Genomic DNA, 14,171 nt, shown 5'->3' with positions numbered 1-14,171 from the left:
AATTTATGACCAAGCATTGATCAATAAAAAAATGACCAGTTTATGATTGCATGTACAGTGAACCCAGTGTTTTGTAAAGCTTTTATCCCGTCTAAATGACCAGATCAACATCTGTTGTGTCTGATCCGCTCCCTCCCTGCCAACACACTCTCCCCGTCCCGACCACGTTTTTGGAAAAGAATGAAGGCCCGACGTTCGGCTCCATCAGCCTCTCAGATGAATATCTTAATCTCTGTTTGATACTCGATTCACATCTGAGGCTCTCGCGGATTCCGCGCTGCCCTACATCCCATCATAAATAGCTGTGGAAGCTCAATTATCTGGCGGAGTAAAGCCGCCCCAGAAAACACAGGTCAGCAATTACAGAGCTCATGTAATTAGAGACGGGTCTTAACACTGGAGCGGTTTTAACTGATCGAGGTCACGTTCGTTTTTTTTTGTTTTCGCTCCTTGAGCGTTGATGGGCAAGCGCGTTAGTTACATGAAAACAATAATTGATGGGGCGGTAATTGTATATGAGTGTATCAGGAGGAGCAACAGACAGAGAACATCAAAGGCAAAGGCACCGCGCCGAGCGCAAACACAGATTCCCACCTGTGTGAACGTTTCCTTTATGTTTCTTCAAAGCGTCCTTGCTTTTGAATCGTTTCCCACAGCTTTCCGCTTTGCATATGAACCTGGCGTCTCCTTTGCATGCTTCCTTGTGCTGCTCGAAACTGTCCAACGTGAAATATGGAAGGGAAATAAGGATGAACGAAATAATTCAGTTACACATCAATGAAGGCGTTTGTGTGTGTGTGTGTGTGTGCGTGCGTGTGTGCGTGCGTGCGTGCGTGTGTGCGTGCGTGTGTGTGCGTGTGCGTGTGTGTGCGTGCGTGTGTGTGTGCGTGCGTGCGTGTGTGTGTGTGCGTGTGTGTATGTTACCTGAATTCTGAGCTGAAGGTGTTGTGACAAAGTGAACACTGATGAGCTTTAGAGTCGCCCGACGGGTCAAGCGACTCAGAACAATGTAAAACGCTGAGGAGAAGCACAATCAAATCACATGCAACCGTGAAATAAAAAAATTAACAATATAACAACAGGAATTGTGCAACCCACAGCTCTGCATCTTAACTCTCTGTTTGCTGCAACCTGAAATGTTAGAAAGACTAGACGCTGTCCTATTCCATGTATTTAAGCTAAAGACAGGGTTTTTCTATATTTTTCAGTCTTAGATTATGCTGCTGCCCAACAGCACAGCTGAGCGACAGATGAATAAACCCACTGGCGCTGCAGAGCTTGTTTGACGGGGAACTTCTTGCCACAGTTCCTGCATTTGAACTCCTTCTCCTCGGTGCTGGGCCTCTGGTGCAGACTCTGGAGATGCGCCGCCAAGATTTCCTCACTGGGAAAGCTGCTCTCGCACAGCAGGCAGGGATGGTCCTCCTTCTTTATGACAAGTTCTACACAGATATGCGAAGACGTCACTCGCAGAAGAACCCAAACGGGTTTCCTTGCACTGGGTTTCATAAACCGATTGAGAGATTTGAGTTTACCCATTTCCACAAGATGTTTGGCCTCTTTGCTGTTCTCGTCCTCGTCTTTCACAACTTCTTCCTCCTCCTCCTCCTCCTCTTCTTCCATGTCACTGTCCAGGTAGCCAATCAGGAGCTCTGTATCTGTCTCTATGTCATCCACGGCCAGGTAGAAGATGTTCTCTCCGTCCTAACCCAGAAAACAGGACATCGTCACATTTGATAGGGTATTGCGATAAAGTGGGAGTGTATCGTATCGTATCGTTTCTCATTTAGCGTGATACGATTTTGGTTTGTCGTTGTCACAGTAAATTCGAATTAAGGATATTTATATACCCCTAAAACCGTCCTTATTGTCGGGATTACTACTTTCATTTTTTTATGCACTGATTGTCCGAGAAGAATATCAATAAATATCAAAAAAAAAATTTAATATAAGGTTTTGTTAGGAAACAACAAACAGACAAGTAGCAATATGGACGTAGAATTTCATCCAGATATTTTTTGGTGGTATTGTGATAGCGATAAAGATTATGATGAAAAAAAAAAGATCACTAATTATTTTAGGAAACTGTATGGTTGTGACTGAATGACACAACATTTAAAGCGCCACAAACACAAATACTGTTGTTGACACAGCATCTTCAGGGTACTTTGAAAAGTGTGATTTATATCACTAAACTGCACACACTGCATTTCCTGAGGGAGTCTTCGCAAGGGTTCAATAAAGTACGAGTCTAAGTCTAATTGCATTTAACCATATTGCAGAATTTCTTGAGTTTTATTGGTGAGGTTATGGAAAAAAAACTGTGGAAAAAAGCAAAAATAAACTATTTCTGATAATCCCGTCTGTTTAGGGTTTTTTACAGTTTACAATCAGTAAATTAAATTTATTGTGAACACAATGAGTCAAAGCTATTGAACGCTAATCCCAGTTGATGGGAAGCCGGACGGAGGTACATTCGGCAGCAAAGCTTTCTGCAGATGTAGAAATGGCCTAGTCAAACCTCAAACAGTTCAAGAAGCAGTAAGACTTGCAGAATACAGTGGAACTTAGAGACAGAAACATTCTGACCCGGCTCTAGAACATTTTATTTTACAGTCAGTCTACCGCAGCCTGCCAGGTTGGGGGTGGGGGGTCTCAACCCATTAGACCCAGACAACACTGGTTCAAAGCCTGATTGAGGCCACAGGTCAAAGGCATGTAACCTTAAAAATGTGTTCATTTACTCTGCTGTCCTGAAAGGTCACGTTAATAAAATCAAACCGTCATTTTGTTTTAATTATAGGATTCTAAATGTACATAAATAATGATTACCGAGAGGAAAACCAAACAATAAATGTCATTGTTGATGAAACACAGAGGTCTAACTCACATGCGTGACCTTTAAACAACCAATCACACTGTGTGTTCCAGTATTAATGGCAGGAACTTGGCCCTAAGACCCAAGTGTTCATGTTCGTTTCTTTCCTTCTCTATTTTTCTTCTGTCATGGGAGAGCTATCTTTTTCTTTTTCTTTTCCTTTTGTCTTCTTACACTAAAGTGCAAGAGGTGAAGAGCTCACATGTTTGTGTGCCTCTTTAGAAATTGTGTTTGTCTTTTCTTCTTTGATTAATTTGATTATTTATTTTTATTTCATTTTTTTTGTTAGGAAGTGGTAGACCTGGCTACTGTTGTTGACACATCATTTATCACAAGAGTCATATAAAAGATATGTTTTCTCAGCCATTTAGGAATACAAAATTGAGATAAGGAATTTCGTTTCGTATCCAACTTTACACCCCAAATTACACTCGTAATGGTTCCAACATCTGGCTGCAGAGGAACGCGGCGTCCAAGGAACATATTCAGACCATCAGCATCTTTTAAATTTGTGAAACATATTTTTATTATAAAAAAAATAATAATAATAATAATCGTAGCTGTCAACGAGGATTTGCTGTCGGTTGTCAGTGTTTGCTCCAGGCTCGTCTGTTCCAGTTCGTATGAATGTAAATTAAATTCACACGACCTCTTGGTTGTGTTTCTTGGTGCTACGCAAAAGTATGTCAATTATTTCGCACTTTGTCCTTTCGCAACCTCACATTTCAGTCTATTTCTGAGGGATTTTATGCGATGGATCAACACCAAGCACTGCATGACCGTGAAGTCCAAGGAAAATAAGACATGATTCACATTTTATTAACAAATAGGTCACAGAAGTGTCTCCAACATTTGTGTTCAGCGTCTCTGAGTCGACACTCTGTAGGACTTCCTCTCACAACAATAACAGTCTTTTTGTGGCATTTCTCTAACACGTTTCTACATCTATTTAAATTTTTTTTATAATAACGCAAGTTAATAGGGTTTAATAATGTTTTTGTGCTCTCACAGTTAGTATTATTAGGACTATTATAATGTCCTATTTTCTGCTTAAGAATAATTTGATTGACAAAGTTTTGATAGCTTTCATAAAACCATGACTTTGTTTGCTTTTTACTTTTTGCAATTTTCTAAAATTGAACTACAGTATTTATATTTTTACACAAAACCCATGTGTGTGTGAAGTTTAAAGAATATGTGACATGGCTTAACAGAAGAAAAAATATGAATAAGCTCCAACAAATGACACATTTGACATCAGAAGTTTAACAAATGTATTCATAAATAATTTAATACCACTTGATTAAAGAAGTGGGTTTTTTTATTTTGCATCCCATGTGGCCCAGGTGGGAGCTTCTCCTCTCCCTTTCACTTATCTTTACATTGTTGCTGTTATGAATTTTATTTAGCTGCAGCAGAGTGAAGCGGGTGGAAAACAAAACCATGCCACACTTTTGAGAGTTTTGGAAGGAGACAGTTTCCTGAAAGCCATACAGTCACTTCCTTCCACTTGACTATTACGGGCTACATTTGTTCGAGTCTGTCATGCAAAATCCCGACGAAACACATTAAACTTTGTGTAACATGATGAAATGAGGAGAACTCGGAGGAAAATGGACGTATTTGCAACGGCAAACATCTGCCTAAAACTACCAGGAAAAAGCGAACATTTTGGATTATTCCATGAAAGCGCTCGAGGCAAAGAGACATGATTCTTTACTCCCCTATCCTGCAGCCTGTTTTATTGATCGGGTTAAGGCTGAGGGATTCATTGTCTGCTGAGTGGAAATGTACCTGAATAGCTGCCAAGTTCTTCTGCTCCTGTGAAGGCGCCTGATGGACAAACCGCAGCCAGTTGGCATGGCGAGGATTACTTGCATCCAGAATATACAGAACATCCCCTTTACTGCCACGAACCTGAAAAAAAAAAAAAAGAAAGAAAAGAAAACAGAGCGACTGTGAGAGCTTTCAGAAACGAACAACTGCTTCTTTTTTTGGTTTCTTTCTCCTCCCGCTTGATGCCTTGAAGATTGGTCCTCTGTACAACAAAGAGCGCCGGCCTTTCCCGTGAACACCTGGTCACCAAATGCAGCCGGGCGCCTCACAATGTAACAACAACGGATAACTGCAGCGTTTTCGCCACTGGTTATCATCAGCCACTTCGCACCCGACGAGGGACGAGAGTCAGCTTTTACATCGGCTTTGGCTCATTGATCTGCCACGTAATTAAATGTTTCCTTTATCACACAGAAGCAGAGAATCTCTTTGGATAAACCTGCGCTTTTGCAGACAGCTGTGTTTGCCGATAAAGGTTCCGTATTTTGTTTTCTACTTAATTCCAGTTACGCTTCCGTGCGAGGTCTGCGAACTCTGCTTACTTTTTATTCCAGTTACTGTTAATTATGAAACGTTTACACATAATCTACCATATCTGTTAGCTTAATATCACATCTGTATTGTTTAAGTTGAGGTTTTTAATAAATTTGTTTGTGCAAAAAACTAAATAAATAAATAAAAACTTTTTTTTTAACTAAAATCAGCAGAAAAATCAAATTTGTTCCTTTTTTTTTAGATTTGTTTCTACACAATTAGCCCTTTATATTCATGGCTAGTCTTCTTTCAAAAGTTTTTCTCTTGCTCTCATTCCGTCGACCTTAAACACGCTAACATCTGCTGACATCTGGCTTTTGAACGCACAGGGAAGCAGTTTGATTGGCATTGGGAGAGCATGAAATTTCTCCACAGCCATCATGGGTATTTATCAGCTCCGGTCAGCGTTGACGGATTAACAACCTGGAAAAGAAACAAGACAATCTGACAATAGCATATTTATAATCGACAGCAACGAATCATAAGGGGGGAAATATAATAATAATTTAGATCAATCAGGTGTATCTCTCCCGACAGCTGCTCGCTCTATGTGGCAAATAAAACGGTATGTAGCGTCGGCTTACTGCTTCCCGCTCTACCCCAAACTGAGCAGTTGCGGCGACAGCTTAAATTTTAAGTTTTTGAAGATTGTGTGCTGAAAAGTGATTTATTCGGCTTATTGTTACGAAAGAAAAAGGCATGTATTTGCTTTTGCAAAATAAGAACGATCCAAGCGTCTCATTGCAGTATTACGGCGCACGTCAGTAAAACAAAGCTCCAAGGTGATCAAATGCCCAAATACAAAGTCCTTAAACCAAATCTATCTTCCTAGGCATCACATGAAATTAAATAATTAGTGCCACTCTGGCAAAAAAATGTTCTTTATATATTCTTATGGCAGTTCAGGGGTTGTGCCACATGAAAAAAATGAAAATATTAAAGACAAATATTTGATTTTCTGTCAATTCAAGCACAATTTTTTCTTTGATAATAATAATAAATAATAATAATAATACTTTTGAAATACCAAGGTCATGTAAGGAAAAACAGATTTCAACATCATTTGTTTATTTTAAACATACAATGTTTAAAATAGATATCTGTCCATATTTTAGGCACAGATTGGACAAAAAATAGCAACACAGCTGACCAAGAGTAACACTGCTGTGCTCTTTAAAATGAAAAAGTAACACACATACTTGTCAAACTAAAGAATAAAACCTCATAATAATAATAATAATAATAATAATAATAATAATAAACTACATATTTTTTTAAAGGAGTTAGTATCAAAAGATTTTGAGCACTGAACACATTTCATAAAATACAAAATAAAGAAACTATCGATTTGTTTTTTAAACAAACATGAAATTTGAATGATATCTCATGAAACTGGTTTTACATAAACATGCCCATCTTCCAACGTGGGATTTGGGTTTGCTGTAAAAACAGGCCTGGTTACAGTGAGCATCAAAGCGTGCTCATGAGTCAGAGTGGCCCAACCAAAGTCCAGGCTTACGTCTGACTGGCCCCATCTGTTCAATGTGGCTGCACTATAATGCAAAGAAGAGGTAAACGTACTCAACTCCGCAGGGCTTAACACAAATGCACGCCACACTTTTCAGATTGGAGCATGAAAACTGATCAATCAAATGATTTCTCTCTTCCCCTCCCCCTTTTACTTCAGAGCATATTCCAAGTCACCAGGGCGTTTCCATTGTCGTGTGACGATAATTCATCACTTATCACGACCGGTGGGGCGCGTGAGCGCTTTGCTTTCTCGTGTGAGCGCGTGGTACGGGCTGAACAAAGCACACAGTGACCGGTTCGTTCACCTCCCACATCAGCCTGGTGTCCGAGCTTTCATCCAGCTCACTGGGCAGCTTCTTCTCACCGGCGAACGGACCGAACTTTTCTCCCTGGAACAAGAGGAGAGGGAATAACTTCAGCGAGACGACGTCACCGAAGACCCGCGTCAACACGCACACTGTGAACGTGATAGCCAGAAGGATAGTAAAACAGACATTTACAAGGGGCGTGGTTAGACGTTGTAACGTTTGCATTCAGCTACTACCTCATATTAACAATTTGACAAAGCGACTGACGCGCGAACCCCGTCATCCTCTGACACGTCTCAGAGCTTTTGGGAGTCTCCTCTGCGCGCAGGAGCACAATGGAGGCGTGTGGGGATGTGTATGTTTTAAGTAAAATGGCGCTAAAAGGTTGGGGAGCAAGAGAGAGGAAGAAAGAAAAAAAAGAAAAGAAACCCCCCTCCCTTCTGGATAAATGATTATGACCGCGGAGGCGCGAGACGCTTCCTCGCGGACATGGAGGCAGCAGAGAGAAGTTACTGTAGCTACGTGGCATCAGACGTCACAGCGGCAGCCTGGAACTCAGCGCGAGGCTTTGACAGCGACTGAGAGAAACAAGGCGAGAAAACAGTCCATCCACACAGACAAAAACTTTCTAAAAGTAACTTCAAAAACGACCCCCCGGTGTACAAACTCGTAGCCATTAGTCGTCGCGACCGGAAACCACAAACCTTTTTCACGCGCCTCGCCGTGTAAAGACCGATTCCATCCTGGACCTTTGACGATTTCAGGGAGAATCTGTCTGGCACGTACATACCCAACATTGTCATCACTTGGAAACGTTTCCTTCAGTGATAATTAGTTGGCCGCTTTGTGTGTTAGCGGAAGTGGAGGAGCTTTTGGCAGTTTGAATTGGAAGCAGAGAGTTTCTTCTCAGAGCGGGTCCAGGTTGAACCTCTCTGTCGCTCCTGCTCGTGGGAAGGCGAAGCGGCGTCCTGATTGGTCCAAAGTTCTGCAGCCCGGGGGCTACCTTTCTGTCCCGCTGCAGCCTGCGCTTCACTCGGGCTGCTGCCTCTGAGCACAGCGACTGGGTTGTTCACACAGCTGCGATGTGGACCGGTCTCAGTGGACCGATGACTTACCAGAAAGCAACTAAAAAGGAGGAAAAGTTAGGGGGGGGGGGGGGGGAATCAACCTGAGTAAAAGCATAGTAAGCAGAGTTGGGTGGTAATTAGTTAACTCAATTGCATTTATTTATTTTTGAAAGAATTTGCTTTTCGATTTTTTTTTCTTTTGTACTCCACTGTACTTTTTACTTTTACTCTAGTGATGTTATTATGAAATAATGCTACGGTTACTTGAATACAATTTCTGGATACTCAACAACTTCAACAACTTCACTGAATGAGGAACAAACATGTTTGAGCCAAAAATCCACAAGACACCTGCAGTTTTTGTTGAAGTTTCCTGTTTTATTTATTTGAAAAACTAATTATATATATATATATATATATATATATATATATATATATATATATATATATATATATATATATATATATATATACACGGCAATATATCTTGTTCCGTCAAATAATGTAATGTTAAACAATTGATCATTTGATCTCATTTGATCAGTTACTCAGATCTTGAGAATTTATCATACTTTTTACTTTTACTTAAGTAAAAATATGTCGAGGTACTGCTACTCTCACTTGAGCACAATTTGAAGTAAAATGTCTTTGAAACATTCCAAATTGAAACTACTGTAGCATTATTATTAGTTTCATTACTGAATAGCAATTCAATATTGTATGTGCAAAATCTTAATTTCTAAGCTTCAACTTTTGTATTTATTTATTTTGCATCAAAGAGCCATAATTCTTCAATTATCTGTAAACAACAAAGGAGTGGAGTATTGGCAAGTTTATAAGCCCATATATTTTTGGTTTGGTTTGTCTTTATGACATTAAATCAGAATAAACTTTTTTTTCTGTCTTGGGTCAGTTAGGGTCACAACATTTCTATTAGCTAATTGTTAAAATAATTAGACTTTAAAGATTTTTTTTTTTCAAACTGTACATTGTAACATAATGCTCCTTTCTTTTGTCATATCATTAAGAACTCTGGATGAATCAGCTAGTGTGAATAATTTTGTGAGATCACTGCTAGATTCCTCAATGTGCCACATTTATGAGGTTAATCTATTATATGCAAATGTAAACATGTCCAGCCGTACCCAGAGGTGAACGTGCTTTGATGCCAACCGTGCAAATCTACGCCAGAACAAAATCTGGAGAAGTTGTGAAGCTGCTGGCTGAAGCAGCTGAGAGATCGTCAGTATTTATAGTGAAACTCCCTGAAAAGCCGCTCAGAGAGGAAGAAGCCATGACTCAAAAAGCTACAAAGGCCATTGTTGCACTTGGAGGAAAAAGGAGAGAAGCTAACACACCTCAGAACTGTTGGTACAACTTCAGATTAGGTTCAATTTGGGATTATTCTGCTGAGTTTGCATACTCTGAGCCCCACATCTCTGTCGATTTAACCCGTCTCTCTAAATTGGAGCAAGTATGAATTTGCCGGACGATGGATGGATGAAATCCTGAAATCTTGCTCAACTGTCACAGTCATACTTTGAAAACTTTGTTTTTTACCTGAGGCAGCACTTTCTCTAAAAGGTTTGCGAACCCAATCCGTCCCCTTCTCCCCCAAAAAAGCAAATAAAACACAGAAATGTGAAACAGAACTGATACGGGGGGCGACCCAACCACATCCCGAACCGGAGCCTAATGAAGGACCTCCAGAGATCTGAGCACGGTTTTGCATCGGTACGTTTTTTTGGCCGAGTTTGTCAGTTTTATATAGAGGAATTGGACAAACGTCAAAGAGAAAGGTGTGCAAGGAAAGTCCGATCATTTCCAAGAAGACTTGAGGTTTTTTATTTTCCCCAGAGGTGCTTTGAAGGTGTACCAAGGACTCTTTGACGTAGATGAGAAAGAACTTCATGTTCACTTGCCCCACTTACCATTAGCGTGAAATCAAACGTTTTAATGTGCTCTGTGTTTTGGCTCGAATTCATCTGTGGTATTGTGGTTCTTATGGTTCTGGCCTGAAGCCAGCAGCAAAGCAGCCTTACGGTCCCACAGGAAGATATACGACAAAAAAAGAAAATCATACGCAAACAGAAATAAACTAAGCTGAATGAAATCAGGAACCCATTTCTTCTTGATCAAACCGAATCCTGAAAATAATGCTTCTTATTGTGATTAATAGCACAGCTCTGGGTGGTAAATCATCCCTTCCATCGTCATTATTCAGTATTCAGTGTTATTCAGCTGTCTTGTTCATTAACACAGATTTCTCCTGGCATAATTCCATACATTTCCAGACTCTGGTTTCATTCCATTCCTAAAATAGTAACACCAAGCTTCGCTACAATTGTCTTATTATATTTCAATAGGACAGGCTTTTAAAATGAAATCTGGAAGAAAAAAACAAACATTTTACCACACTCCGCTTTCTTTCTACGTACTTGGAGGAAGTACACTAGTAATAGTATGTACTACTACTACATACTACTTACACACGCCTGAAAATATTTCTTTTTGTGTACCACGTTTGCATCACTTTTTGAAAATGGCGATGACCAGGAGACTCAACTTGAGTCCCAGCAGTTATGAGCTTATTAAAAAAATATGCACGGAGGTAATGCAGTAGTTCACCCGTTTTCCCCTCTGTGCACCACCCAGGTCTGTTTACCAGTTCCAAAACCCCTCAGTGTAATGCCAAAGAATCACCAAATGTTGCAAGCCATGCAAGTCACACAAATGGAAGAAAAACAAAATGACAGTCATCGCTGGGCGCCTCTCAGCTCTCCTTATGGATGTAAGATTGAAGCGTGAATATAGCTTTCATTCTCCTCCTCATCCCGTACCCTCCCTGAAGGCCAGTCTAATCAGTTTCATTGTGTTTATGTGTGACTGTCACCGGTCTGGTGCGATATGGTTATGTAAGCAGTGTGTAAGCAGATAAAAGGGATAGAGCAAAAAGACACAGAATCTATAGCAATAGTATTGTTTGGACAAAAAACAAGTCAGTGATCATCAGAACTTAAAACAAAACACACAAACCAAACTTTTTCTATTGCATTGTTTATGTGTACACATATTCCACATTTTACCCAATAACCAAATTTCCTGTTACTCTGTTTCTGGCCTTACCATCCACAAAATGCAGCGTACTCTGCAGAACATCATGTTGCGTCACAACTGTAAAGAATCGCGTTGCTTCAGCTGCGTTGCTATCGCGTATGCGCGCTGGAAAAAGTGGTGTGGACCTTAAAGTCGCCGACTGCACACGTCTGCGACACATGTTGCGTCTTATTTTATTTCTTAAATAGTTATTTGCTGGATTAATCAGAAAGTAGGTCGAGCTGCCTTCAGTTGGAGCCACACCAAGTATTCGGTTTCCAGGTGAGTCTTGAGCTGGTCACCACCAATCTGCAGGTGTTTGATTGAGAGAAATGTGATTTGGAGTGTGAGAGAATAAGTTAGCATTCTGAACACAGATGTCCTCACTCTGTCACACTTCCTGTAACCACTTTGTATTATAGTGAGTCGGGGGGGTTAAGCAGGTTAAATCCTATCTCAGCTGTCATCTGGCGGGAGGATGGATTATAAACAGTGAATTAGTAAAAAAAAAAAAACATTAAAAATGTTTTTTGCTAAGCTTATCTAAAGCCTCTAATAGCTTAAACAAAACACAGAGGGATCAGGTGACTTTTAAAAGCAGCGGCCAATGGAGCCGACACCGGACTGAAGTTTCACTGTTGCTGTCTTCATCCTCTGCGACAAACACTTCCAGCTACCAAGGCTGGCTTTATTGCGCCAACCTTTCTATCAGATTGAGCATTGAGCATTACAAACTTGAACATGCACAGGGGATTCAGTAAGTGTTTGCCTCCTTTTAAATCACAATGATTTTCAAATAACAACACAATGCTAAATCACTTAGCCTGGCACATCCTGAAACAAGTTCAATGGAAAAACAAACTAATCTCTTAGAGGGAAAACCGTTGGTTGCAACTACCGTGACCTGGAAGAGAAAGTAATTCGATTGCACTCAAACAACACACATTAGCCTTGTTTAAGCCCGCACACAAAATGTGTTTACTCTGCTAGTTACTTTCAGCTGTGAAACGTTTGAGGGCGTCCTTTTCGAGCTCCATGTTAAGTCACAGCATCTCAATGAGATCAAGCTGAGCTCAGGCTCAACCCAAGACTTTCTGTGTCCTCAATTCTCAGCCAGCGTTTGGGGAATTTTGTGGTGTATTGTGGGTAATCAGCATGATACGGGGCCCAGATCTGCATTAGCTAAGATACCTTTACAAACAGTTTCAATCCTTACGCAAAGCGCACATTCACACTGTAATACAGTAATAAATTAATTAATAGGCAGGTTGAGGTTAAGTTGCCCAACGACACATCAATAATTTGTCATGAGGAAGATGGAGTTGAATCCACAACTTTTTTGGATGACTACTCCCCAGGGCTTGTTGTTGGACCAATGACGGCACTTTAGGATTTCTGGAGTCTGCTTTCAGCATCTTGTCGCCTGCTTTCAGGGTGAACTTCCTGGTAAGACCAGACACTGAACACAGCCGGTTGTTTTGAACATTCTCCACTTTTAGAGCATTTTACATACAGGGTATAATCGCAGATTTCAAATTTATACACCAATGTGTGATTGTAGCAATTTCAGCGGAAAGAAAATTCATTCGACATCAGGAACTGCACTTCATCTACTTTAAAAAGCGTATCACTCAGTCTAATTGTTCATTTTTCTTACACTTTTTGATATTGAAAAACACAGCCTGTCATATGGTGTGCTAATTTGTTTGTCAGATGAATGCTACTGATGTTTTGTCTCTGAAACCCATTCATGTGGCTTGAAAACTTTTCCGAAGCACGGCTGTACTACTTAAGAAAGCACAGTTTAAAACCTTCAACAAATCTTTGTTTCTGAAGAAGTCGAAATGACCTCGTTCAGTTAAAAAACGAAGGCCCGACAATTTAAAGGATGTAAAGGAAAAGTCTTGACGTCCAAGCTTTAAACACTAAAGAATGACCGAGCAACTTACAAACACGTTGGCGTAAGTTGCTGAAACTCTCAAACGGGCCTCCAGGTCATCGTCGATCTGTCTTCGCTCACCTTGATTTGTTGACTTTCGCTGTACGGTCAGAGATTAGCATCATCTCCCACCACTCACTGTTTGTGTATGCTCGGTTTTTGGGACACCTCTTCCACAAACCTCCAGCTCCTCTTTAATCTGCGCTGGTTTAGTGTTCCGGCGGTTCTGTTTACTGTGTTCGGACGCTGTGTTTATGCCAGTTGTTTCCTGTTGTGCCCAACTGCGCCGTGATTGGCCCAAATGACGAGCGTCGGCCGGCAATTTCGGCAAAGGCCCGAGTCACGGTGCGCGTGTTTACATCGGGGGCAACGAACCGGTGTGTTTGAACTGCTGTTTAGGAAACCTTTCCATTTTGAAGTGGTGGTAAACAAGCCCCTTTCATTCCAGGACGGATGTCTTTATCGCAAACAATTACACGAGAGCTGCTCGGAGTCACATTTCTGGCGTGTGTGGCGAGTTAATCCACAGCAGAGAGAGTCCCAGCTCGGTAACGAGTCTTATCGCGGCGTTTTGAAGGTCTTTGAGTGCATTTGCAACACCTACGTCCTGCTCTGCCAGCAACTCGGCCTATTAGGGCAGAACTATGTAATGTCACAACCTTCCTTTTCACCTCGCGCCCTCTAAACCCAAACCATTAACTTTCACTCTGCTTTCACCAAGATGCCATAGCTATTATCTCTCCACCGCAGATATTTAACACCTGCACAACAAGACAGAGAAGAACACACAGGGAGGTCCTTGCTGCACTGCAAAAAACTCTTACTGAGCAATTTTGATGGGTTTTCTTGTGCAAATATCTTAGTACGCGTGAAATAAGACAAAGATTGCTTTTCGGCAACAGATAGGTGCTTTAAATGAATAATTTATTGAGTGAAAAGGACTTAATTACATTGGCAGATTATTTCACTTGCAGGGAAAATGT

The 14,171-nt window shown here is 40.8% G+C and overlaps 1 protein-coding gene across 1 annotated transcript in view; it reads right to left on the bottom strand.

Annotated features, from left to right (window-relative positions):
- The window catches only part of prdm5 (PR domain containing 5), a 47,489-nt gene extending 39,324 nt beyond the window's left edge, over positions 1-8,165 (bottom strand). Inside the window, exons 1-7 of the mRNA XM_055019954.1 lie at positions 7,791-8,165; positions 7,084-7,167; positions 4,673-4,795; positions 1,536-1,704; positions 1,265-1,442; positions 925-1,017; positions 595-716 (exon numbers count right to left, since the gene is read on the bottom strand). Coding sequence (XP_054875929.1) covers positions 595-716; positions 925-1,017; positions 1,265-1,442; positions 1,536-1,704; positions 4,673-4,795; positions 7,084-7,167; positions 7,791-7,889 — 868 coding nt within the window. The 5' untranslated portion in view covers positions 7,890-8,165. The remainder of the gene's footprint in view (positions 1-594; positions 717-924; positions 1,018-1,264; positions 1,443-1,535; positions 1,705-4,672; positions 4,796-7,083; positions 7,168-7,790) is intronic.
- Between the last annotated feature and the right edge of the window lie 6,006 nt (positions 8,166-14,171).

This window comes from Poeciliopsis prolifica, unplaced genomic scaffold (assembly GCF_027474105.1).
Source record: "Poeciliopsis prolifica strain line A6 unplaced genomic scaffold, Auburn_PproV2 SCAFFOLD002, whole genome shotgun sequence".
In the NCBI taxonomy this organism is placed as follows: domain Eukaryota; kingdom Metazoa; phylum Chordata; class Actinopteri; order Cyprinodontiformes; family Poeciliidae; genus Poeciliopsis; species Poeciliopsis prolifica.
Note: the sequence above shows the minus strand (reverse complement) of the source record. Positions and strands in the feature narration are given on the sequence as shown.